General features: G+C 49.9%; 2 protein-coding genes across 3 annotated transcripts in view; one reads left to right on the top strand and one right to left on the bottom strand.

Moving 5' to 3' along the window:
* The window catches only part of LOC102452942 (cytochrome P450 4B1-like), a 39,963-nt gene extending 23,308 nt beyond the window's left edge, over window positions 1-16,655 (bottom strand). The window contains exons 1-4 of one of the 2 annotated variants that reach the window (XM_075935922.1): window positions 16,401-16,655; window positions 8,769-8,913; window positions 4,802-4,846; window positions 862-989 (exon numbers count right to left, since the gene is read on the bottom strand). In XM_075935922.1, coding sequence (XP_075792037.1) covers window positions 862-989; window positions 4,802-4,846; window positions 8,769-8,913; window positions 16,401-16,610 — 528 coding nt within the window. In that variant the 5' untranslated portion in view covers window positions 16,611-16,655. The remainder of the gene's footprint in view (window positions 1-861; window positions 990-4,801; window positions 4,847-8,768; window positions 8,914-16,400) is intronic. The other variant, XM_006111448.4, reaches the window with a different exon arrangement.
* A 10,092-nt stretch (window positions 16,656-26,747) lies between these two features.
* The window catches only part of EFCAB14 (EF-hand calcium binding domain 14), a 29,528-nt gene continuing 28,801 nt past the window's right edge, over window positions 26,748-27,474 (top strand). The window contains exon 1 of the mRNA XM_075935921.1: window positions 26,748-27,143. Coding sequence (XP_075792036.1) covers window positions 26,956-27,143 — 188 coding nt within the window. The 5' untranslated portion in view covers window positions 26,748-26,955. The remainder of the gene's footprint in view (window positions 27,144-27,474) is intronic.

Genomic DNA, 27,474 nt, shown 5'->3' with positions numbered 1-27,474 from the left:
TTTGTTTTTTAATGACATAAGCTCTGCTACAGAGTCTGTACATCTTCTGACCAATACGTTGCTATACCTCACACCAGAATTTTGATTCTTTCATTCAAAAATCTACACAACCAAAAGAATTTCCATGGAACCATAGACTGTACAGGCTAATAACTGCATAGGTTGAATCTCTCTAATCTGGCCCTCTTTGGCATGGCCACATCTGTGGTCCAGCATGATTTTAGAGAGCTGGGTGTCCACTTATCATGAGTGTGTCCAAGTTTCTTGTGGCACCATAAAGTTTGTTTACAGCCACCAGTCCTGGCTCTCAGGCTGTGTCTAGATTACATGCCTCTGTCATCAGAGGCATGTAGATTAGACACATAGGCAAAGGCAAATGAAGCCGCGATTTAAATGATCGCGGCTTCATTTACATTTACATGGCTGCCGCGCTGAGTGGACAAACAGCTGATCAACTGTTGGCTCAGCGCGGCAGCCATGTAAATGTAAATGAAGCCGCGATCATTTAAATCGCGGCTTCATTTGCCTTTGCCAAAACAACAAATCTACATGGCTCCGTTGACGGAGCCATGTAGTCTAGACGTACCCTCTGTGTTCTGTTCTATTTAGCTCTAATTTACCCCTCAATATCTGTTAAGAGCCCAGGATGCAATGGAAATGTTGGTAATGCTGCTAGACAAATATTGACCTCGCATGGTCCAGCAAATTCTCTGGTTCAGCACTGGTCAAGTCCTGACGCTGCTGGACTAGAGAGATTCAACCTGTACAGCAAAGAAACTCTTGATCTATCCCTCTGCCTTTAACCCAGCAAGGATGAGAAACTAACATAATAAATATGGTAATCACTGTGAGCATTCCTACCAGCATCACTTTGGTAGAATCAGAAATCAATGGCACATAAGGTTTCAGCACGTCGTAATGAAACCCTGGAGTCAGCAGTTTACGATGCTGGTACCACTTGGGCCCATGTAAGACTAATAATCCTTTCCCTGGGGGAACACAAGAAATGGGGTTCAGGTTATTTCAGATTTTAAAGCTCACAAACAGTTATTTTTGATACATATCGTTAAATCCTTAGCCACCAGAACTTTTGTCAGAGATGAAACGGTTTGGTCACATCGGGTATGTCTAGATTGCATCCCTCTGTTGGAAGAGGGATGCAGATTAGGCAGGTCAACATTGCAAATGAGGCAGGGATTTAAATATCCCATGCCTAATTTGCATAAAAATGGCCACCACATTTTGCCAACTCAGCACTTTGTCAGCAAAAAGCGGCAGTCTAGTGGGGGATGTGTCAAGAAAGAAAGTCTTTTTCAACACATCCCTTATGCCTCCTGCAAGAAGGTTTACAGGATCTGTCAAAAAAGGCTTTCTTTCTCGACAGATCCCCCTCTAGACTGTTGCTTTTTGCTGACAAAGTGCTGAGTTGGCAAAACATGGTGGCCATTTTTATGCAAATTAGGCACGGGATATTTAAATCCCTGCCACATTTGCAATGTCGCCCTGCCTACACTGCATCCCTCTGCCAACAGAGGGATGCAGTCTAGACACACCTATCTAGTCCAATTCCTATTTGCTGGGACAATATATTTTCTAGTGCTATAAAAACAAACAACTAATAAGAATGCAGAGAGGGTCTTCATCTTCGGATTTCACCATTTCTTCAGGATCATAATCCAGATGATTTTATAGTGGATAGGTGACCAGGTTTAGAGGAAATAAGAACCTATTTGAACATTCACCCAGAACTTGAAACTAACTCAACTTTCACCAGTCTCCAGTAAAGTTAGCTTTTGACCACATGTTCATTTTCATGCTTCTCTGCATTTACTGTAGTCCCAAATTTCCTGATAGGACGAGAAGCAAAGAATAGCCTAAACCTCAAGGATAAGCCCGTGCTTATGAAATCTGCAGCCAGATTTCGAGAGCCAAGAAGCTCAGATGAGTAACCAAACCTTTGGCTGCTTCTTCAAACTGAATCTTTAGAGCTTCTCCCACATTAGTCCTTGGGGGGTCAAGATATGTTCATGGAATCTCATTTGTATACATGACATAAGTAATATCGGGGCAGGGCGGAAGGCACAAGACTTAAGTGTTGATGCAAAAATGATAAGAAAATGATTAACTTATTTTTAATTTGTTACAAACTTGTCTGCTGAATATTAACATATAACTATCATAATGTTATAACCAGGGTGCTTGAAAATATGACCACAAACATGTTTAGCTAATTGTGCTACAAAATATTAGAGCTAATCAAAGAACATTTCAGAAGGTTTCTGCATCTAACTCCCAAGGACAGCCAAGTCTCAAATAGAAAAACCATTTAAACCCTGTTAGGAAGAAAACTGATCATGGGCATGTCTACACTAGGAAATTCTTCCAATATAACTAAATTCAAAATTATAACTCCCAGAATAACTATTTTGAAATAAGCTTATTCTCCAAGGAAAGCAGGAGTACAGATTTTGATATAACCAGCCCGATCGGGTTTTGATCGTGTGAACGTGTAACTCACGGGTTACAGACGTTCTGCTTATTATTTTGAAATAAGGGGGGGGTTTTAGAACTAACTCCCTAGTATGGACCAGGGCTTTGAAAGGAATGCAAAGTTGTGTTATCTTAGCAATACATTCAAAATAAGTTGGGCCTATTACAAAGCCCCTCCCCTTTTCGTTGCAAAGAGAAACCTCGGTTCAAACCCACACAAGAAATTCTAGAACTATCCTCCTTGAAACTGATTTATTCTGTAAACATGCTAAAGTCTTCATTCTTTAAGCCCAGAGATGGAGAATATTTCATGGTGGCACAGATGTTGTTACAGAAGATACTGGTTACTTCCAACTCCTGTTGCATGCATCTCACAAAGTGGGTCTTTGCCCACAAAAGCTTATGCTCCAACACTTCGGTTAGTCTATAAGGTGCCACAGGACTCCTCGCCGCTTTTGCAGATTCGGACTAATACAAATCGTTGATACATTGAAAGTTGAACACCTCCTGGGTTGAAGTGGTTTCTGTCACCCACAAGTTTTACATTTTGGTTCAGTGGCTCTCAGCGCCCTGCCGCACTATACAAATTGATCCAGCATCCCTGAAGGGAAGAGGTTTAAAACTTTTGTAATGATTTCATGGGAAGATTAAAATGACCTAGTAATTTAAATGACTGTTTCTCCTGTTAATCCCAAAAAGATTAGACCCTGGGTTCCTGGAAAGGCGACATTGGTAAACAGAGACAGTTGGATTTAGGATTCTTAATAGTTGTAGCTGGCCTGTTCTAAAACAGCTCTTTAAAGTTTAAGAAACTAATTTAAACATTGTCTTTGAATTCATGGGATTCAGTGCAAATTGCTTACTTTGCCCAGATATGTATTATCTGTCCTATAATTAACAACTAGGTAGGCTTAAACAAATATTTTGCTGCACATAAGATCTTATTAGATACTTAAGTGTTTTAACATGAAATTCACAATAATGATGGAAAACAATATATTTTGGTATGTACTTACCCAGGGAAGAGTGATCCCTCAAGGGTATAATCTCTGTTAAAAACTCACCGCGGAAAGGCTTGCAAAAGAGACTAATGGAAGTTACGGTGAGGAATCAGAGCATGCAGCGAAGCCAGTCTCTGGGCAACCTAACCAGCACAGCTGGCCTGTAGTAGGTTGCTTGATTGGCTACTCTGCCTATTACTTGGATGAGTCAGCAGATTGGCTCTTAAATCCAGCAGCTGCTGAAAGTATTAGCCCGTGGCTTCATAGTTCCTACTCATGGCTTGATTCCAGCCCCTTCTCCTGTCTTGCTTCACTGCAGATAACCCAGTTCTGACCCTGGCTGTTGATTCCAGCTTGGCTCTGATGCCTGGCTGCCTACTTCTGTTCAACCACTAAGCCTGACTCCTGCTTCAGCCACTAGGCTTGCCCATTAGCTAGTCTGCCCATTTTATTATTGATCCTTGTGATTATTTGGCTTGGACATGACCATGGTGACCAAAGAGCCCTAGCGATTAAATCGGGGAAGCCACAGAGAAAGAACCCATAAGAGCCGGCAGTCCCTTTCTTGTTTCTTTTAACTAAACATGGGGGCTGTGTCTAGACTGGCAAGTTTTTCCGCAAAATCAGCTGCTTTTGTGGAAAAACTTCCCAGCTGTCTACACTGGCCACTTGAATTTCTGCAAGAACACTGACTTCCTACTGTCTGAAATCAGTGCTTTTTCTTGCGGAAATACTATGCTGCTCCTGTTGGGGCAAAAGTCCCTTTTGCACAAAGCTTTTGTGCAAAAGGGCCAGTGTAGACAGCGCAGATCTGTTTTGCACAAAAAAGCACCGATCGCGAAAATGGCGATCGGGGCTTTTTTGCGGAAAAGCGCGTCTAGATTGGCGTGGATGCTTTTCCGCAAAAAGTGCTTTGGTGGAAAAGCATCCATACCAATCTAGACGCTCTTTTCCACAAATGCTTTTAACGGAAAACTTTTCTGTTAAAAGCATTTGCGGAAAATCATTCCAGTCTAGACGTAGCCTGCTAGTAATATTTATAAGAAAATTACTTTGTATCCACCAATTTAAAACTATTCATTTCAGCCCTGTAAACTCATCCTTCCAGCACGCAACCACATTTATCTAAACTAAAAGTGTCTTCTAGTTTTGCCTTTTTTTGAGACACAATGCATGCAAGATGATTTCAGAAAACTTCTGGCCCTAACCACACCGAGGAGTGGGAAATGCCATCTCTCCATGGCTTGTTCTTGACTGGCCTTGGCATCATTTCTGTCCGAGAAGGTCAAGGAGGCCACAAATATACGTACCAATCCATGGAACTAAGTGATGATAGCTAACGTTGTCCTTGGGATCTAGGGAAGCCAATTGAGAAAGAGAAGATAGTACTTTATTAGTAATGATTCATTGCACTGCACGTTTGTCTGTGGGGTACACAGCACCCTTCAGTTGTGAATGAAACAAAATTGGTGGTGTCTCTGCATAACGAATGAATGTTACACCTCTGTCTTATCTTATCTATCTATCTATGTATCTATCCATCCCCACACATCTTATCTATCTATCTAATGTTAGAGGTGTCTATCTTCTTGTGAGTCTGTTCAAGAATGCCTAAACAGTAAGACCTAGAACCACCAAATTTGGTAGGCAGCTTCCTCTTATCCTAACTTAAACCAAGGCCAGGGTTTGGTTGTGGCAGGAAAATGGGATGCGCCTGGAATTCAATTGTTTTCCATGACATGGAAAGGGAGGGGACAGATGGAAGGGATGCAATGCTGCACAGTCACCACTGGGGACAGCGAGCGCAGGGGGCAGCTATACAGCAACATGCCCACTGGTAGCAGCCACACCAGCAGGGGTTGGGGCTCATCATCTTGCCTGTCACTGGCCCAGGTAAGTAGCCCCCCCTAGTCCAAATCTCACCCCCGAATCCCAGGCTGCCCCCTCAGGCCCCGGCTCAGCCTTATCCCCCTGCCCTGAGCCGGGCCTGGGGAACACCAGCAGGAGGCCTGCATTTCCCCCCACCCTGGGCCGGACCTGGGCAATGCCAAGTAAGTTGTCTAGTTCAGCATCATTGTGAGGTTGCTGAGCAAAGGAGAGAGGCGAGACCGGCCTTAACCGCGGAGGCTGCAGGGTTAGAGATGGACGCTCACAGGTATTTCCCCTCCACAAATGCACATGGACGTGTTCTGTGTGTTGTTCTGTAGCGACCTGTGACAGGGCGAGCCACCCCGCACTGACTCACAGGGTTTAGCCACGTTACCCTGGCACAAGAAGCCCTGGCCCCACAATCCTGCCGGGCATGCTCAGACTGCAGCCCAGTGTAAAAGCCCTGGGAGAGGCTGTCTGGGCTGACTGCCGGAGGAGAAGGACCTCAGAGGAGAGCTCCCAACCAGCGGGAAGACAGCGGAGGCTCTACCTCCTCTTGGGACATACCCAGCGCTGAACACCAAGGAGAAGCAGCCCCTGCGGAGCTAGGGGACCCCATGAGCACGTGGGAAGCCTGCCCGCCGGAACTGGCACTAGGAGGGTGCAAGAGCGGCCTCTCCCGCCCAGAGATGCTCGGCACATTTCGGGTGGATTTCCCACCAAGGGAGTGGTGGGCTGTCCTGCCACTCAGAGCCCTGGGCCGGGACCTAGTGGAGTAGGGTGGGCCTAGGTCCCCCTACTGGGGAGCAGCCCCACCCGTGATTTGCAATAGCTGGCCATTCAACCCTGCTTTATAGAGCCAGCCATTGACTTTTTATAGAGACTCTGACCAGTAGGCTGCCGGCCCCGTCCTTAGAGAGCCCATGATGGACTTTTCATAGCAAGTCCACCCTGGCCAGCAAGTCGCTCATCCCTGCTTCGGAGGGCTAGCTATTGAGTTGCTGGTTGGTCACCAGGCTCTGCCTTAAAAGGCCCACGCCTGACCTTCCATAGACAGCCTGGCCCTGGAGACTGGCTTTCGTAGAGACGTCAGCCAGTGAGCCGCTCCGCTCTGCTTTAAAGGGCCAGCAGTTGGCGCCCACAGAGACTCAAGCCAGTGGGCCCACGGTTGACTTTAATAGTGATTCTGGGCCTCGGGCCCTCCCCCCAGCCCTACTTTAAAGGGCCAGTGACCTATTTGCATTATGGTCTCTGGCCGTGTGGCCGTCTAGCTCGAGGGTAGGGACAGACTACCACTTGTGGGGGAGCACGTGGGGTGGGCTGTAGACCCAGGCAGCCCTAGGACACGGGTCCTGTCCCCCCGGAAAGGGGGAACAAAGCGCTGCCCCATGACACTACCATACATCAGAGCAGCATGACCCAAACCTGAAATCACTGGACACAGCTGGATACAGAACACCGGATGGGGCGGACCTGAGCTCGGAGAGGGTACCGAGAACGGTTGTTCTAGAGCAGTGTTTCTTAAACAGTGTTCCGTGGCACATTGGTGTGCCGCAAAGCAGTCGGACGTGTGCCGCGGAGGACAACAAAATTCAAAATGGCTGCCCTTAAAGGGGCAGGTGACTTTTTTTTCTCAATAACTTTCTTCCGACCCTTTTCCCCCTGACCTTTTTTTTTTTTTTCTCAACAAAAAATCCTTGGTGTTCCTCATAAAAAAAAATATTGTTTGGTGTTCCTCGGTCATAAAAAGTTTAAGAAACACCGTTCTAGAGGCTGGCCTGGCATGACTTGCTCATGCCCACAGGTGCACTGATGGCAAGATTTGGGGTCAGTAAGGAATTTCCTTGGCCAGAGATTCCATTTTCCCCTGTAACATGGGGCACAGTTTGCTTTCTAGACCTATCCCTAATCTATTCCCAGCCATTGCAGGGGATTTCAGCATGGAATTTCCTCTTCTCTGCCCGCGGAACACAGCTGAGTCACTAGAGGACTGAAATGCTGTAGTCTAACTAAAGGCTTTGGTCTCTGTAGGGGTAGCTGGTGATATTTAATGGCCTTTGATAGGCAGGAGATTACACCAGTGGATCTATTAGTCCCTCCTGGCTTTGAACTCTAAAACTCTGAGGCTCCTGACGGACTCTGTGTGCCTTTGATCAGGCCCCAGCATGAAATTTTTATGTAGCACTTTAGATAGTTTGACTTGCATCTAAGGAAGCAGTGGTATGAGACTGTAGAAAGTAACTGCTCTCCGGCCTGACAGCAGGCAAACTGTTCCGTGGTACTCTGGCTGTCCTTCAGAGCTGCATGTGGTATACAGCTGTCAGGGGCCAGGATAGCTCACTGGTTTGAGCATTGGCCTGCTAAACCCAGGGTTGTGAGTTCAAGCCTTGCGGATGCCATTTCAGGATTTGGGGCAAAAATTCATCAGGGACGGTAGTTGGTCTTGCTGAGAAAGCAGGAGACTAGACTTGATCACCATTCAAGGTACCTTCCAGTTCTAGGAGATAGGCAATGCAATCTCTGTTATTATCCATATAGGCAAACTAGGCGGTTGCCTAGGGCGCCAGGTTAAATGAGGTGCCGAATGGTGGCGCAATATCATTGAGGGGTTTGGAGGTGGGGGTGCTGATTGCATGGTTTGCCTAGGGTGCCAGTTGCTGGCAGCTAGTCTAGGGCTGCCCTTGATGGCTGTGCATGGAGCCGTGGTTGGACAGTTGCCCACATGAGGAAGAAAGGACTCAGGATTTCTGTGGGACGTCGGCTTTGTGGCATTCTGCTTTGCTGTGAATCGCTTGCTCCCTGGGAATTATGCTTGGCATTTGCAGTCACGTTACAGGTTGGACCGCTCTGGTCCGGCCCCCTCGGGATCTGACTGATCCCAGATGAGGGATTTTGCTGGACCAAGGGGGTGTCATTTCTGGCCCCACCACTGCTGACCCCTGCCCTGCTGCCTCACCAGGCTTCCTGGCTCCTACGTGCAGCCCAGCTGGGCCATGCACTGGCCTTTCTGCCCTCCTCCCCCAAGCCTAGACAAGCCGTGTGCCTGCTCCTGTCCCTTCCCACCCCCCAAATGAGCCACATGATGGGCTTCCCAGCTCCTACCCACTTGTGCCTCCGGCAGCATCCCGGATCCTGTCCCCCCGCATGCTGGGCCACATGCTGAGCTCCTGTACCCCCACAGAACACCAGACTTCCCCCACCCCACAACGTGCCAGGCTCCTGGCCTCCCTCACCCCCCGCAGTAAACGAGGACCCTGGCTCCCCCCAAACTCCACAGCACTGTGGGACTCTCTGATCCTGGAACACCCGTGGCCCTGCCGAACCACGGATGTTGTGAGACCAGAGAGCCCCAGTTTACAGCAGTGCAGCCTGTACTATCATTCAGAAGTGAGATGTACCATCCCTTACCTCCTCTGGCAAATAAGACCTTCGCATAATCAGGGTGGGTGATGTTTAAAAATGCTGAGAAACTCCCAAACCAGATGGGGAAGGCATACGGGTACTTCTGGCTCCAGGCCTCTACTTTGTTTAAAACCTCCCCTTCTTGTAGAAGCTGCAACAGCGGAGGAGAAATGAGAGACACAAATAAGGCAGGTTGGAAAAATCTCCACCCTAAAGAACTCTGTTAGTTAGTTTACCAGAGATCACACACCCCGACCTCAAACTCCAGGTGGGGCTCTAGTAGGAATCAGCTCCTCAAACCACACATAGGGCCATTTCTTTGGTTAAAAGAAAAAGTTCAGAACACCTTTTGCTCAGAATAAGAATCTGCGTGAATAAACCCGCCTGACCTTTGTACCTCTGGGGTCTCTGATCTAGAGATTCCAGCAGAAGATAAACAGATACTGGCTCTCTTCTCAGGGCATAGCTTCACAAGGCTGGGGTTTTGCATAATGGGTGGGGAAGGTCTAGGTTGAATATTAGGAAAAACTATTTCACTAAGAGGATGGTGAAGCACTGAGATGGGTTTCCTAGTCAGGTGGTGGAATCTCCATCCCTAGAGGTTTTTAAGTCTGAGCTTGATAAATCCCTGGCTGGGTTCATTTAGCTGGAATTGGTCCTGCCTTGGGCAGGGGGCTGGACTTGATGACCTCCTGAGGTCTCTTCCAGCTCTATGATACTATATTTGCATTCATCTCCCCCTAGAAATTTCTATGAAACCCGATTAGCCAAAAGTTCATTCTTGTCTGCCACATTATTTAAAAGAGTCCTTTGACTCCAGAGTTTGAATTAGTCACATCTCCTGCTAGCGATGTTACATACAAACCTACAATAATACATAACCCTTTGCATTGTAAATAAATAACTCCCCAAAAAACTCAAACCTAATCCACTAAGCGTTGGCTTAATTCCATAAGGTTGGTCCAGGTTGTGCAGGGAGATATAACTGAGAGATGCTTCATGCAGGATAATGCATGTAAGGTGTCATTGGAAAGGTTATGATTTACTGACTGTGATTCTCCTATTTAGATGCCAGGGTCACTTTTGTGTCCGATGTAAGGAATACTGACCACAGATCTGTATTTCAACTATGCTACTTTGGGTGGGTCTGCACGCAATGGATCTGCTTTGGCAGAAGGCACGAAGCAAGGCTTCTGAGGTCAGAATGGATCCCCCTAACTCACTACACCAAAATCTGACATTACAGAGAGAGGGAGCCATTCACGGAAGAATGCCACAGAGCTTGGATGGGTAAATCATCTATTGGCTATAAAATTCTGTACTCACGGGCGGCGGGTAATGTAGGAAAGGGAAAGCATTGCCTTCCCAAAAATGGCTACAATCCATGATCACCGGGAAGGCTGGGGCTGCAGTTCCCCGGCCATCCAAGAAGGCTGGGGTTGTGGCATGGCAGCCTGCCTCCCCGGCCACCCGGGCAGGCTGGGGCTGGAACACAGTAGCTCAACTTCCTAGCTGCAGGAGAGGACTGGAGCTGTGGCACGGCATCCCCAGTCCTCCAGGTGGCCAGGAAGAATCGGGCTGGGGTTGGGCGGGGCTTGGCTTGGCTTCACAGGAGTGGCAGTGAGGTTCCTGAAGGGCGGGGCCTTGGGTGGAAGGGGCGGGGCTGGAGCTTGGTTTCCCCAGCTGGACCTTCACCCGCCATCCATGACCGTACTATAAATATTTATCAAAGTGTATCAACACGGATTTTGTACTCTCTGGAACAAAGGTAAATACCTGCCTTATACAAGCTGTCTTTATGCCAAGGCGAGGCCAGAGCAGTCCTGTCAGCTCCAGAGGATCCTCTTTCATCTTCCATTTTTAAACAGACTCACAAAGAAATAGGCTCTGATTTGTACACACGGACACTGAGGAACTGAGTCTTACAGCTAAGTCATCCATTTGTCCACTAATTCCAAACGGCCAATGAAACAACATGGTGCAGTAACTAAAGCCATGGCGGCATTGAGGACTTGATTTTCTAGGGTATTGGAAAGAAATTTGTGGAGGCAACACCAGGTTCGTAATAAGCAAGGAGTTAAATCTGGCATCCTCTCTCTCTTCCCTCCTCATTGTAACTGCTCAGTAGGGGAGCTATGGGCCTCATTTTTATTTACAGGAGGGGCACTTAGCACAGCCCTAGCAATGCAAAGGGGCCGTAGAGTTGGTGTAAGTTAAATTAAAGATACATTTAAGTTGCTGGAGAGTGATACAGGGGTGTTAGTATAAATAAGAATCAGACCCAAGGGATAGGAACCAGCCTGGTTTATTCTCATGTTCTGCAGACCAGGTAGAAGCTCAGCTCAATAAGGAACTTGCTCGTTGTGATCAATTTTTGCTCATGGTAACTTGTGATCTCTGGTGACAGCAATTTGCGCCTGATGAGAAATTCTTGGTATGTCTCACTTCAGCAGAGCCACCTCACTGGTTTACATACAGAACGTGGCATCAGGCATGAGCCACAACTTGAGGGCTGGATACAGGATTCCCCTGGCCAAGGTGCAAGACTTAACTCTCAGGGTACATCTTCACTATGGAGAAAATCAACCTCCAGGGGTCGATCTAGCGTTTGATTTAGCAGGTCTAGTGTAGACCCCCTAAGTCGAACGTTGAGGGAAGCCCCTGCTGGCATCCTATATGCCTCAATTTGCGAGGAGTAAGGGAAGCAGACCGGAGCGTGTGCTCCCGTTGGCCTTCTGCAGTGTAGATGCTGCAGCAGCTCGGCTTAAGGTAAGCCGAATCCAGCCACACATTTTGTGTAGCTGGATGGTGTACCTTAAACTGACCTGCCTGGTCTAGTGTAGACCAGGCATTCACCCATTAGAACAGGGATTGTCTTTACATTCTGTGTGTGTGTAGCACCCAACCCTTTGGGGTCCTGGTCTGTGACTGAGGCTGCTAGGCGCAAAGGGAATACAAATTGTAAATAATATAGTAGCATCTATGGTCCTCACCCAAGACCATTGACATTAATAGATCAGAGCCTCCTCACCCATCCAGAGAATACCTAGCTGCCTAGGACAATGGTTCCCACTTTTTTATACTGGGGACCGGCAAACCCATTCACGAACTTTTGGCAGACTGGTAACATTTTATTTGTATATTCATTTTGAAAGTAATGAATATGCAAATATACAAAAATGTTACTGGTCCACCAAAAGCCCCATCTCCCAGAGCCACTCCGAACAGCCGGCTTCAGGTCTGTCATCCCCCTTCCTCTTAGAGTCCCCCCATACCCTGCCCACCAGATCCCCCCAGTGCCAGCCTCCTGTTTCAGGTCACGCAGCTCTGGCCCTGGCTGCTAGAGCAGCAACCTGCCACAGGTCACGTGGCCCCAATCCCCAGCAGCAGCTGCCACCTGCCACACAGCCATGGCCACGGCGGCAGCTGCCCCTCAATGCAGTCTTGGTTCTGGGAGCAGCTGGGCCAGGGCTATGAGGCGGCAAGGGCCAGGACCTCAGAACTAAATATAGCATCATGGCCCCGGCTCCAGTGTCGGTATACGGGGCATGCTGCACTGTGAGCCAGGACTGGAGCTGGGGCTATGGTGCTATTTTTAGTACCATGGTCCGGGCCCCAGCAGCTGCCACACAGCTGCGTCTCCAGCTGCTCTGAGGGCGGGGCCATGTGGCAGGTGGCTGCCGCGTGTGCCCAGATTGGAACCAGGGCTGCGGTGCTATTTTTAGTATTGCAGCCCAGGCTCCAGCCTGGCAGCCACCATGTGGCCACATGGTGGCTGCCCAGCTACTAGTGGGGCAGGACAGAGAAGGCTGGGGCAGCCCCACCCCTTGGAAGTAGCTGGGGCTGTGGCAACAAGGCTCAGCTGATGGGGTCAGCGGGACTGAAATTCTTCGTTTACATGCACCTTACAGGGAACCCTGACCTTATCCCCAGCCTCCAGAGCTGCTGTGGCCTGATGGTTGGGAACCGCTGGCATAGGGCACCTGAAAATTTGGGGCACCACTGGGTCTTAATATCCACCCATCCACCTCTTCTTTCCCATGTTCAGTGGCCCTGCTTCTGCCAGACAATATCTAGTTAGCTCTGGCCGGCTTTGTCACTTTTAAGTTATTAGCAGAGCCTGTGAAAGAGCCATTCAAGGGGTAATGAAGCCACTTAGCAAGCATTTGCCAACCCCAGGTATGTACCATCTGTTTCTGGATTTACTGTGTTAGTCTACAGGGCCTTAGTTTAAAATACAGGCCGTCCTCACTATAAGTTCAGGATACATACCAAAAATCTTGGATTTATAGCAAAACAACCTAAAGTGGGGAATTTCTTCCCCGTGGCTGACTTTCATTTGTGCAAATTGTGGTGTTTGGGGGGGTTTTTTTGTGTGACTTAAAGAGTGGGGAATGGGAGGATTTATAACGCGTCAGTTCCTACAAGTGTCAACTTGTTGCAGAACGGCGACTTGTAGCAGGGACGCCCTGTATTTCACTAGTGTGTTGCTAAATTGTATACAATCACATCTCTCAAAAAATTGCCCCCCTCCCCAGCTGCTGTTGGACTCAGCGGTACCAGTTTAATAGGACTTCCAGGGGTCCCATATCTCCTAAGGAGGCATGATCCTATGTCAGATTCACACGTGTTCCGATGCTTTAAGGAAGCCCTCGTTTTCTCATTAACCTAGAAACACTGAACTTTGGAATTCAAACATGACGAGCTCGTAAGCACTTTGCATTGTGGAGCAGACTCAGAACAGACTTTCACTAGATAATAATTAAAGACCAGGTGCTGGCACTGATTGCCATGGGGGTAAGACCACGTCCTGTCCCACCGCCCTCCCCCAGCCTGCTCTCACTGCAGCGGCAGGAAGCCAAGCACCCTAGCCCCAGGAAGAAGCGGAGTGCAGCAGGCTAGGAGAGGGTGGTGTGGTGAAGCGGAGCACGTTGCTGGATGCTCCAGCTCCCCTTGCTACGGTGAGTGCAGGGGGAAGGGAGGACGACCCCTGCTATCGCACTGTGCAGGCTCCCTGGGAATCCCCTGACTTGCGTTGCTTGGGGGCGGGGGCTTGGGCAAGGAGTTGGGCAGGGGCGGAGCTTAGGAAGAGGTAGAGCGGGGGTGGGGTGGAACAGAGCTGAGCAGGGCCTGCCGCTGGGGGGTTGCCCAAGCCCACACCCCACTAGGGACAGTCCTGGCTACGACAGAATCACCTGATGGGCCAGCCCCCCTTTCGGCTGCCAGAAGCCACCATCTCTGCATTTAAGTTTAGCAGCTGTAGCAGGTTGCTGGCTAGTCAGCGTTTACATCTCCAGCTGCAAGTCCCCACCCTCCTGCTCTGATCCAGGACTGTTGCCGCAATCTCTGGCTCTGGGTCTGACCTCCCCATCCCCAGCACTGTGCCCGGCCTCTGATTCCTGCAATGACCACTAGGCCTCACCACTGCTGCTCCGACAACAAAGCCTGATGGCTCATGCCCTGGTCCATGACAATCAGTGCTGACTTGCGGAGCGTGGGATATGTAGCTTGTGCAGGCACATTACAAACTGATCACTGCTACTTGATGGTCTAGACAGTATTTGGTCCTGCCATGAGGGCAGGGGACTGGACTCGATGATCTCTCGAGGTCCCTTCCAGTCCTAGTGTTCTATGATTCTATGATACATTTCATTTGGCAATGGATTCAATGAAACTCTACCAACAGGGGTAGCAATATGCCCCAGAGCCTCATTATCTGCCATGTATGGAAAACTGATTCTAATGTGCATTCTGCCCTTCTGCAAAGGACATACCACATGGACAGCATTGCAGCTTTTTCACTCTCAGTTCACTCCCTAGTCAAACCAGAAGAGACCCGGGGCTAGTGGGTGTAAATCAGTGTCGATGTCCTGGTTTTAATGAAGTATTCTCATTTGCAGTGGGTGAAAAGCCGACCCATAAGGCATCACAAACAACGTTCCCTCTAATCTTTTCCATCCATGTGTGGATTTTTCCCATCCATGTGCAGAATACATTTTATGTGCACCAAAGCATGTGCAAATGGGCACCACCAACAGAAATATTGCAACCTAGCTGTGGGTGCTCTGCTAATCAGCCAGGAGGCATTTGAATTGCTCCTGAGTGGCTGCACAAGCACACAGCTTACCGGGAACACAAGATGTGTCCTCTTCTTTTGCCCTCAGTTAACCATTATTTTTTTGTTGTGCTTTTTGAACTGGCCTGTGTCTTTTTTAGAGGAGGCTGTGAAGGCTAGGACTATAATAGAGTTTAAAGAGAAGCTAGATAATTTCATGGAGGTTAGGTCGATAAAAGGCTATTAGCCAGGGGATGAAGTGCTGTCCTTGGCCTTTGTTTGTCAGAGGCAGGAGAGGGATGGCAGGAGACAAATCGCTTGATCATTGTCTTCGGTCCACCCTCTCTGGGGCACCTGGTGCTGGCCACTGTCGACAGACAGGCTACTGGGCTAGATGGACCTTTGGTCTGACCCAGTACGGCCGTTCTTATGTTCTTATATACACAATGCTCCTTAGATAATGACTGCAGAGCAAGCATTGGATAGTGAGATACATGACTTACCAATTATTTATATTAGCCAAAGGGGCACGAGGAGGAATTCCTTCTGCATGCATTTACACTGCACCCGTAGCTCGAAATAAGCTATGCGATTTGTTTCAAATCAGTTTTGAAATAGAGGGTGTCCCCACTATAAGTCGCCTGGCGAATTCCATTCCGCATTAAAGTTGTTGATGCTTGTAGGAACTGATGCATTATAAGTCCTCGCATTCCCCACTCGTAAGTTGCACAAACCCCTCCCCCGAATTTGCACAAATGGAAGTCAGCTGTGGGAAAAAAATCCCCTGCTTTAAGTTGTTTCGCTATAAGTCCAAGGTTTTTGGAACTTAACTTATAGCGAGAACGGCCTGTAGCTTATTTCGTAATTTGGTGCTGTCTGCACAGTGCCAAATTTCGAAATAACCCGCTATTCCAAAACGTCCCTTACTCCTTGTGGAATGAGGTTTACAGGGATGTCGGAATAGCGAGCCTCTTATATTTCAAAATAACGGGCTTACTGTTAAGATACAGGATAGCTATTTGAGATCCCTCCAGTGTCCCGAAATAGAGCTGCCATGTAGACATAGCCTCAGAGTTCACAAAGACATACCATATTTATTTCAATAATATATAGTATCTGATAGTATCGTATTTGGGTTAGTGGCTTAGGTGCCAGGGGATTACTCATTGTTTTTAAAGTTACAGACTAACACAGCTACCCCTCTGAGAGATTATTTCAGTAAGATTCCTGTATGTATACACACACACACACACACACACACACACAGGCTACCCCTCTGAGAGATTATTTCAGTAAAATTCCTGTATGTATACACACACACACACACACACACACACAGGCTACCCCTCTGAGAGATTATTTCAGTAAGATTCCTGTATGTATACACACACACACACACACACAGGCTACCCCTCTGAGAGATTATTTCAGTAAGATTCCTGTATATACTCTCTCTCTCACTCTCTCTCTCTCCACCTCCATTCCGGGAAGCTTTTTCCTTTGTCCCCTGCCTTGTGTGGTTTTCCTTTTTAAATCACACCCCCTTCCCGCCCCATGAAGTGCAAACCCATCCCTTTGCCTACCTCGTGGACATGGCCATACAGCCAGTGGGTCGGATGGCCGGGGAACCTTCTGAACGCTTTGATCAATTCCTGCTTCCTGTGATACAGCTGAATGGCTTTCAACAGCAGGCAGGTCAAGCAGAACACGGCCACCAGGTAAAAAACCCGGTAGAACTCCACTCCCAGCCAGGCCCAGAAGGGCTTCAATCCTCCCTCCAGCACAGCTGTCATGTTCCTGCTGCTTCTGTTTGACTCCCCCCGAAAGACAGGCCCCCCTCCCTTAGCTGCACTTATGAACAGCAGCCTCCGCCAATGCGGTGCAAAGAGGCAGAGCCTCCGAGGCAGGCTTGCTGCCAAATCATGAGAGCCTTTATTGGAGCAAAGAATCCAGGCAGCTGGCTGGGGAGGGGGGAAGATTAAGGGGGGACCATCACAGTGACAACTTGGCCTGTCTTTCCTGGACTGTATCGCTGCAGGCAAGGCTGCAAAGCAGGTGACACTGTCACCGCATCTAGGTCAATCATTGCACAGCACGGAAGGTCGGGTAGAAAAATCAGCCCCACTGAGCCACCCGCCTTGCTCAGGCTAACGAGAAATGTTGGTTAATTGAGCACCATCCTTCCTGTGCACTGAATGCCTCAGGACGCCGGTGGGAAAATGAGTATGCAAGCCTGTAATTAAATGAGTGTAGCACAACCCAGGCATAGAAAGAAAACAAATTAAGGCTGCCCTGGCAGGACCAAGCACCGTGGTCAGTATTTTCCAAAATGACTGCTCCTCTGGCAGCCCCCCGTTGGGGGTACTTGGCGTGAGGCGCGCCCACCCAAAATACAGGTCACGCCGGGCCAATCCGATCCTGAGCTCTACCGGCAGAGGCGATTTGCTAAGGACTGGCTGCTGGAGCGCTGCGTGTGTTTGTGCACGCACAGGCCTGCCAACGGGGGGAGGAGGGCCAAAGGGGGCAATTGCTCCGGGGTTCGGAGATTCAAAGAAATCTGGAGCTTCTGCAATGGGGCCTGGAGTCCTGGGCCTCTTTGAATTGCCCCGGGCGGGCCGCAAGTCTTTCAGGGCAGGGTGGAGGGCGCACACCGTTAGGGTTGCCTGGTGTCCAGTTTTGAACCGGACAATCTGGTATTTGAGCTTTCTGTCCGGGAATCAAATTGAGAAAATACCAGACAGATAAAATGTCCGGGGTTTTCTAATTAAGTTTTTATTATGATCATGAGTATCAATACGTAGTGGCGTACTGCCTGGCTGGTAGACATGCTCGCACTGTGTGAGGGTGTCTACTAACCAGGCAGTATGCAATTACACAGTAGAGGGGGGCCAGCGCGGGATGAAATCCCCGGGACTGGACTCGCCCATGTGCCCTGCCGGGACTGTGCATGGGACAGGCAGCACCCTGGGATCTACATGTGTCCGGGCCAGTCCCGCTCTCCCTCTGGCTGGTTTCCCCCCCCCACCGACTCCTCCTCTGGCCAGCCCTACTCTCCCCGATCTCCTCCCGGTTAGCCCCGCTCCCTGCTGTCTGGTTCCCTCCTGGCCAGTCCTTCCGCCGCCCCACCCCCTCCCGATTTGAGATCAAGTGCGTCCACTATTTTTTTCAAACCATCTGGTAACCCTACACACCGTGGTCTGGGTGGCCTTAAGGACAGACTGACGTTGGTCCTACCCCTTCTGCCCAAAGCCCCACCACTTCTAAGGGCACAGAGCCGGCCACACACACTCACCTTGCCCTGCGGCGGCTGTCGGCCCCACTGCGTGTGCGGGGATGAACTACAAACGCCACCAGAGACAGAAGGGAGCAAAGAAGCACCAGGTTCCAGTCACAGAAGCCCGGGTCACGTGACTCCAAGGGTATGTCTACACTACATAGTTTTGTCGGAAAAAAGACCGTTTTTCGGACAAAACCCGAGTTATGTCCACACTGCAATCACATTCTTTTGAAAGTAAATTGAAAGAACAGAGGGGTTTTTCCGGTATTGCTAATTCTCTTTCTATGAGGAAGAAGCCTTTTTCCGAAAGAGCTCTTTCGGAAAAAGGCGTGTGTGGACGGGGAAGAGGGAGTTTTTTCGCAAGAAGAGGAAAAAGCACAGATGCCTTGGTGGTCACTCCATCCATAGCAATCACAGCTTACATGCAAAATAGCATCTATTCAGTGTGGATGCTATTTGTCCAAAAAGCAGATTGTTTTTTTAATGCGCTTTCTCAGTGTAGACGTTCTCTTTGGCTATGTCTAGACTGCAAGCCTCTTTCGAAAGAGGCTCTTTCGAAAGATACTTTCGAAAGAGCCTCTTTCGAAAGAGAGCGTCTAGACTGCATGCGGAACTTTCGAAAGAGCAAGCCGCTTTTTCGAAAGAAAGCACCCAGTGAGTCTGGATGCTCTCTTTCGAAGAAGCCCTATTTACATTCAAGAACGCCTTCTTTCAAAAGAAGCACTTTCGAAAGAAGGTGTTCTTCCTCGTGAAATGAGGTTTACCACCGTCGAAAGAAAAGCCGCGTTCTTTCGATTTAATTTCGAAAGAACGCGGCTGCAGTCTAGACGCAGGTGAAGTTTTTTCGGAAAAAGGCTACTTTTCCCGAAAAAACCCCTGAGTCTGGACACAGCCTTTTAGAAGACGTTTTTTCAGAAGATCTCTTCCGGAAAAGCTTCTTCCAAAAGAAGCCTGCAGTCTGGACATAGCCTGAGAAAAGCTGAGAGAGAGCAACTTTGGGTACAGGGCTGACCAGAAAGAGACTTGGATCTTTGAACTAAGAAACTGCCCTCCTGCTCTTTGATTGCTCTTGTGTTCAGAGGAAAAGGACTTGATGAACATTCTTGATAAATTAGCAGATTGGCACCCAAGAAATACCAGACTCCAAGGTACAAGAGGCCCCAACTGAGCTAACTGCTCCGGTCAAAGGCTGTAACAGTAATGTTTATCACCAACACGGACAGGTGCCAAATGGAGGTTTTTGAAGTGAATGCAGATTTGATTAACTAGTCAGGCACATTTACTGCCTTTCTTGATGCCCTGTCTGAAACAGTGGTCTGTGCTAGCAATACCAATTTATTTCTTCAGGGGTGGGAACCTCAGGCCCGGGGGGCAGATGTGGCCCCCGGCTTGCATGGATCCGACCCCTGAGGTTCAGGGCTTCCCCCCAGCATTGGGGAGCCTATGCTTGTGCTCCTGCCTCTTTCCCCCCTGTAAGGACTGAAGGCTCTTTATTATTTTGATGGACTCCATGTTGTTTTAACAAACTCCATCTTGGACAATGGACTCCATTTTGTCTTACTAAACTCCATCTTGGATTGTGCCCTGCACTGGAAAACCAGCTCCAGCCGGTTTTTCCCGCCAAAGCTGAAATTACCTCAGGGGTGCACTACGCTGAACACGGCTCGGGACATTTTGCATCTGGCACAGAAACTGCACTCAGCACCCTCACTGCTTTTCCCGCCCAAGGAACAATAAAAGGACAGTCGGGGTGGGGCTCTTGCTCTGCTCCTCCGGAACACTTTGCTGCTCGGTCCTCCGGTCCTTGGCTTGTTGCTGCTTCTGGTCATCCTGCTGTCACTCCGTGGTGAAGACTCGGGTGAGGCCTACCATCCGGCTACAGGATAGACGCTGCCGGAGGATTGGAATCACTGAGCTGCTGTGGGCGCCTCCCTTCACAACCTCCCCGGAAGGGTGTGGGGATTTGTGTCTAGGGGACATCCAACAGAGCTCTTAGGTTCCTTTGCCTCATTCTGGAAGCCTGGTCCTTGTGGTGAAAGCCCTCTGAAACCTAAGGAATCCGTGATTAGCCCAAACCGGAACAACATCTCCGTGGGATCACCTAGGTATGTCTAGACTGCATCGCTCTGTCGGCAGAGGGATGCAGATTAGGCAGGTGACATTGCAAACGAGGCAGGGATTTAACTATCCCATGCCTAATTTGCATAAAAATGGCCAACTCGGCACTTTGTCGGCAAAAAGTGGCAGTCTAGAAGGGGATCTGTCGAGAAAGAAAGCCTTTTTCGACAGATGCTGTAAACCTCCTTGCAGGAGGCACAAGGGATCTGTCGAAAAAGGCTTTCTTTCTCGACAGATTCCCCCTCTGGACAGCCACTTTTTGCGGACAAATTGCTGAGTCGGCAAAATGTGGCGGCCATTTTTACGCAAATTAGGCATGGGATAGTTAAATCCCTGCCTCCTTTGCAATGTCAACCTGCCTAATCTGCAACCCTCTGCCAACAGAGCAGTGCAGTCTAGACGTACCCCTAGCATTCCTCCCCGACAGCAGGTTCCCCTGCTGAACGGTAGAAGATCCTAAGCTTGCCTCCTTCCTCCATCTATAAGTGTCATCTTGCATTTAAGCCAGACACCTGTAAAGTATTTGAATACTTAGCTTGTTGCATTGCGGAATTCTTTACTATCTTCTTCTCTCTTCTGATTCGAAGGTGTGGGATTGGTGTACTGCGGTTCATTTGTTCTGTGTTATCACATGCTGTGTACTATTCAAATTCTTTAATAGATTGGTTAAATTTATATTGGAGTTGTGTTTTTATTGGGGCCATAAGAATTCCCTGGTGATAGATACAGTGTCAAGGGATCTATGCTTCCGGTGTCAGGAACAAAATCAAAACCAAGATCAGATCCTAGTCCAAATTTCATTAATTTCATTGTTATTACTGAGTTCCGCCACTCGCTATGGGGCTGGAGCACAAAAATCTACTAGCTTGGGGCCCCTTAGTGTCGGGTGTGTGAGGGGAAATTGGGGAGTGTTTTTCACAGTCATGAACCACGTCAGTGAGGGTGGGGGGTTTTTTTGTTTTTGTTTTGCTTCTCACCTGTGTACAGCCCTCGACTGATTTTTCTGTGGGCCAGCAGCCCCCAACCCAAAACAGGTTCCCCACAAAAAAGGTTCCCCACACTTGCTTTAACCCATTCCACTCACAACATAGCCTGCTAAGTATAACTGAATCCTTCCACTGAGAGACTGGCTAAGTCACAAACCAAGACCACCATGGATTCGCAGCTGCGAGTGTATTTTCTGCCTGTGTAGGCTGCAAGTGACAATGATAGGCAAGATGGGGGAGGTAATATCTTTCATCGGGCCAACACACAAAGTGGTGCCTTTTTAATGAAAGGTGTGCTTTTGAACTAGGTTAGCTGAATAGATCCGACTTTCAGTCTGAACGCTCCTGTGTCTGTTTAAGGGTGTGTCTAGACTACAGTGGGTTTTGTTGTTTTTTAAAGTGGCCCTTTAAAAAACAAAAAAAAACGTCCCCTGCGTCTAGACTGCTGCTGTGTTCTTTCAAAAATACCAAACATAGTGGGGGAAAAAAATTGGTTGAGCAAAAAAAAATCACAGACGACCCTCTCCCCCCAAAAAAAGAGGCACTGAGCCTTTAAATCCCTTCACCGCTCCCACCACCACCACCACCAGATGTGGCGGGGAGGAATGTCCCAAGCAGACTTCCATCTGAGAAACAGAAAATCCAGGACATTTTACATATCCAGTATTTTCTGTTTTTTTTTAACAGACAGAGACTGCAAATTCCGGACTGTCAGGGCCAGTACCGGACACCTGGCAAACCTACCCACCCCACATTCCCAGCCCCATGCTGAGCCCTTCCTCAGCCCCCCACCCTGATTCCTGCACCCCCATACCCTCCAGTGTCCTGCCTTGCCCCCCCACACCCCAAGGCCCTGCCCTGACTTCCGCACCTCCTGTTGGCATAGGGGTGTGGAGCAGCAGCTGCCTTGACTTTGGATTGATTGTTTTTAAAGTGTTGGCAAAGGCTTCAGCGAGGAGCTTTTATCCATATTGTTATAAATGTAAATAAATAAGAGAAAGCTAGTTGTCAAGTTCAGTTGTCAACGGTGATTAGTGTTGGGACATACACCCTCCATGGACAATCCTGACTCACTTCTGACCTGAAGTTCACGTTCTGCACATGCCTCTGCTTATTCACCTAGACAACACCTCAACGTCCCTGCCCTGTTACGGGGAGAACAATCACAACAACCAGCAAATGACACGCTTTTCTGGACGCTCCTTGCGGTGATCATCTTGCTCCACCTACTTGCAACAAGCCATCTGTGCTACATTCGACAGCAGCCTGGGAAAACAATGCTCTTTGCCACTGTTGAATCGTTTGTCCCCCGCCTTTCTGGACACCATGTTACAAAAGGGGGTTACAGTGCGTGTCTTCATGCCTTGGGCATTATAACAATCTGGTCTGCCCCTTGAAGAGTCAGGGGGCCTGGAGGCAGCATGTCAGGTTTCATTATCAGGTCTAGATGGGAAGGGTCCTGGGTCAGGGGGTTTTGACAAAGGGCTAAGAGTACACCATGGGAGGAGGACTATAGGAAGCAGATGGACTCATGTGGCAGCCCTAGGCTATGTCTACACTGGAGGGTAGAACGGAATTTCTTGCGCAAGAACCCACAGAGCGTCCACTCGGCCCACCCACTCTTGCGCAAGAAGACTTACAGTAAAGCGTGGGAAGAGAGGGCTTCTTGAGCAAGAGCAACCCTCTTTTCTAACAAGTGTAAGCCCTCTTGCGCAAGAGGGCAGTGTGGACGCGTGGCAGGGGTTTCTTGCGCAAGAAAGCCCTATGGCTAAAATGGCTATCAGAGCTTTCTTGCGCAAGACAGCGTCCACACTGCCATGGATGCTCTTGCGCAAAAGCACATGGCCGTCCGGACGTGTTTCTTGTGCAAGAGTTCTTCCGCAAGAACCCGCCAGTGTAGACATAGCCCTGAAGCGGAGAAGAGATGCACAGGAAGGTCCTCTGGGCTCCTGCAGCATGCTTTGGCCAGGAGAATAGCCTTATTTTGGGCTTGAATAAAAAAACATCCTGAGAAAGGGGCTGATCCAGACTTCAGGCCTGGGGTCAGCTCCCTCCGGGCTGGGGAACAGGCCAGCAGGCTACATGTATATTGTAAAGAAAGTGGCTTTGTGCAATTCTTCAGGACTACCATTGTATCACGAGGCTCTGCTATCATTGTGCCATTGTGGTCACTAGGGATATGTCTAGACTACATGGCTCCGTCAACGGAGCCATGTAGATGAGGTTTCTAGACATAGGGAAATGAAGCGGCAATTTAAATAATCGCGGCTTCATTTACATCAAAATGGCTGCCGCACTGTACCAATCAGCTGTTTGGCGGCACAGCGCAGTAGTCTGGACGCTCCACAGTCGGCAAGGGAAGCTCTTGTCGACGGCCCCATTATGCCTCGTGGAATGAGGTTTACCAGGGCGGTCAACAAGGGCTTCCCTTGTCGACTGCGGAGCGTCCAGACTACCGCGCTGTTCTGCCAAACAGCTGATCGGCACAGCACGGCAGCCATTTTGATGTAAATGAAGCAGCAATTATTTAAATTGCTGCTTCATTTCCCTTTTTTGAGTACACTAATCTACGTGGCTCCGTCGTCAGAGCCATGTAGTTTAGACATACCCTAATGGAGCTACTATTCCTGTTTCACGTTAGCAGCACCATGGTTGGCTTTAATTTTGTCACAGTCAGGACTCAGATTAGCAGGTTGCCAATTTTGGCTGGATGTATTCCTGGATGTTTCATCACATGACATAATCATTAATTAAAGATTAATCTTTAATTCCTGGAAAGTTCAGGATGATAGGGGAGGGTTGGAAAGTCAACAAAGCAGGTGTATGGCAGAGCAGAGAGGGAGGAGAGGAAGAAAGATATGAAGATGGATGGATGAGGTGGACTGACCAAGCGTTAGGAATCCTTTTGCTGAGTGGAAATTCCTACATCTCTGATCCAACCAGACTGGAGGGAGTGAATGACTCAGGCCAGGTCTACACTACACCCAGAAGGTCAGGTTGAGGTATGCCATTCCAGCTACATAAAAGACATAGCTAGAGTCAGTTTACCTTAAGCCAAGGTTGGCGCTGTCTTCCCAGTGGGAGGCCAATGGGAGCAAAAGCTCCCGTTGGTTTCCCTCACTCCTCATGACTCCAGAGGTACCGGCGCCGACTGGAGCCACCCTCAGAGTTTGACTTAGCAGGTCTTTACTAGCCCTGCTAAATCAAACAGCAGAAGATCAATCTCTGGCCCATCACTGGAGACATGAACTCAGGGAAGTGAGGGGAGAGGGGAAGAAAAGCATTTACCGTTGTTAAAGATAATTAGCACTATACAGTCCTTTATATCTGCTGGCAGGAAGAAGAATGTGAGTAGTGCTTTATTCCATTGTAATTCCCTGTAATCATTGCTGAGTCAAAGCTCTAGCCACAGCAACCTACCTTTGTGTTGCTGGTGTAACCCTGTTGAATAAAGTGGTAGAAACTAGATCTTCATTGTGTCTCCACCGCTTCACTCTTAATCAGAGAAGGCCACAGGTTGTGGGTGACAGAGCCTAGCAAATTCATCTCTGACAGCAAATCTGGCAGAGACAGTCTCAGCCTCACTAGAGCCAACTTAGTGGTCCCAGCCAACCTCTCATCATGGTGGTTGAAAAATGAGTTACAAAGAGAAGTGACCTCGACGAGGTGGTCTCAGGGATGCTTGAGTGAATTGTCTGAGAGTGGAGCGAACAAAGCACATGTTGGACATACATGCCACTGGGCGGGTGATATTTCATGTGTACTATATACAGATTCTCTTGGGTGATGCTTCCTGTTTTCATCCCCAAGTATCTACAGCCAAAGAACACAGGATTTGTCACAGAAGAGAGCCTAGCTTCATCTAGTTTAGCTTCCAACCTCCTTCCTAATCAGAACCGATCTCTGGCTTGCGTACACGAGCAATGGTTACTACTTGATGCTTCAGAAGAAGGCATACTCCTGTACGCCCCATAACTGCCTGCCTTCTGCTAGCGTGTGAACACATATCCTTTGAGCAACATCCGTTGGAGGGGGTGGGGACCTTTCTTGTCTCCTACAGGCGCTTATTCACCTTTCTCCCTGAAGCCAGTTTGATTACTTTATAATCTAGCATGAACAGCTGCACATGCTATAATCAAGCCACTGGCAGGCCCTTGTTTATTTAAATTCAGCCTTGGTGTTTGCTGTACTGAATCCTAGAGAAATAATGAAACACGGTGTAAGAATAGTCTGTTCTTGTTTGCTTGATGTCTGCTCAACGCATTCCTCGTTTTGAGGCCTTATCTCAGTAGTGGCCAACCTGTGGCCCCAGGGGCTGCCCGATGAGGCCCAACGCGGGGTTTTATGTGAGTCCCACCAGACATTTTGTTGACTGCTGCCCAGGCGGGAGTTGCCAGATCCCGCTGGTGTCGGTCCAGGAAGGTTTTTCTCCCAGGGGTGTGACTAGAGCAGTGGTTCCCAGACTTTTTGGCATCATGCAACCCCTTTTTCATTTTTGAAAAACCCTCATGCCTCCCCCTCATAGCAGCAAAACTTGTAGGCTGTGTTTAGACTGGCACGTTTTTCCGCAAAATAATCTGCTTTTGCGGAAAAACTTGCCAGCTGTCTACACTGGCCGTTTGAATTTCCGCAAGAACACTGACGATCTCATGTAAAATCATCAGTGTTCTTGTGGAAATACTATGCTGCTCCCATTCGGGCAAAAGCCCTCTTGCGCAAATCATTTGCGCAAAAGGGCCAGTGTAGACAGCATAGTACTGTTTTCCGCAAAAAAAGCCCCAATCGCGAAAATGGCGATCGGGGCTTTTTTGCGGAAAACTGCGTCTAGATTGGCCACGGACGCTTTTCCGCAAAAAGTGCTTTTCCGGAAAAGCATCCTGCCAATCTAGACGCACTTTTCCGAAAATTCTTTTAACGGAAAACTTTTCCATTAAAAGCATTTTCGGAAAATCATGCCAGTATAGCCGTAGCCGTAGAGAGAGAAAAAAAAAGGAAAAAAGGAACTGAACAGGGCAGCAAAATTTGATGGGGGGGGGGCTTGGTTGCCTTGCCCCCCCCCCCCCCGGGAATTTCTTCATTCCTCATCCCCCAGTTTGGGAACCTCTGGACTAGAGCATGGGGGTGCTGATGGTACGCGGCCCCCTCTGCAGCAATCGCTGTTTTGCAAATCCCCCCCCCCTTGCAAAGTCTGGGTCCCCCGGTGCAGTTGGCGAACCACCCTCTGGCCATCGCAGGTGGCCTCGCACCGCTCCGTGGAGCCGCTGAGGAGTCCATCCCGCCAGCGCCCGCCCGCGCGCGGACTGTGCCAGAGGAGCGAGCCCGGGCCGCCGCGAGCGGGACTCGAACCCGCAGCTCCGGGCTCCCGCCTGCGCCTCCTCCCCGCCCCCCCCCCCCCATTCCGGCCAGCGGCGGGGCGGAGCCAGGCCGGCGGGGCGGGGCCAGGCGGGCGCCGCCGGCCAATGGGAGCGGCCCTTGCTGGCGGGCGGGGCGCGCGCGGCGCTGAGGGGAGCGCAGGCGTCGCGGCCGCCCCCTGAGGGCGCAGCCATGGCCCAGGCGGCGGGGAGGAAGCGGCGGCGGCCCCGAGGCGCGAGGCCCCGCTGAGCGCGGCCCCCCCCGCCCAGAGAGCGACCAGCCCCCCCCGGGGCTCCCCTGCGCGCGGCGCCCCCCACGCTGGAGAGCCGGGGCCCGGCGGCGGGGCCGGGAGTCGGGAGCCCCCCCCCGCCCCCCCCCGCCGCCGGGGCCCCGCCGCCCAAGAGGATGAAGAAGCGCAAGGAGCTGAACGCGCTCATCGGCCTGGCCGCCGACGGGCGCCGCAAGAAGCCGCCCAAGAAGGGCTCGGGCCACCGGCTGCTGCGCACCGAGCCGCCCGCCTCCGACTCCGAGTCCAGCTCGCCGGCCGACGACGACGAGTTCGGGCCGCCGGGCGCCCGCGCCCGCTGCGCCAAGTGAGCCCGGCCCGCGGGGGGCGGGGAGCCGGGGGGGGCGGGGGAGGGAGTGGAGGGGGATACTGAAAGCCCTGGGGGGGATGGGGAGAGCCCCATGGAGGCCGGGGAGGGCGGGGGGGATGGGGAGAGCCCCATGGAGGGCAGTGGGGGATGGGGAGAGCCCCATGGATGGCAGTGGGGGAGGGAGTGGAGGGGGATAGTGAAAGCCCTGGGGGGGGAATGGGGAGAGCCCCATGGATGGCAGTGGGGGAGGGAGTGGAGGGGGATGGGGAGAGCCCTGGGGAGGGGAGTGGGAGCAGGATACTGAAAGCCCTGGGGGAGGATGGGGGAT

The sequence above is a fragment of the Pelodiscus sinensis genome, chromosome 9 (genome assembly GCF_049634645.1).
Source record: "Pelodiscus sinensis isolate JC-2024 chromosome 9, ASM4963464v1, whole genome shotgun sequence".
Lineage (NCBI taxonomy): Eukaryota > Metazoa > Chordata > Testudines > Trionychidae > Pelodiscus > Pelodiscus sinensis.
Note: the sequence above shows the minus strand (reverse complement) of the source record. Positions and strands in the feature narration are given on the sequence as shown.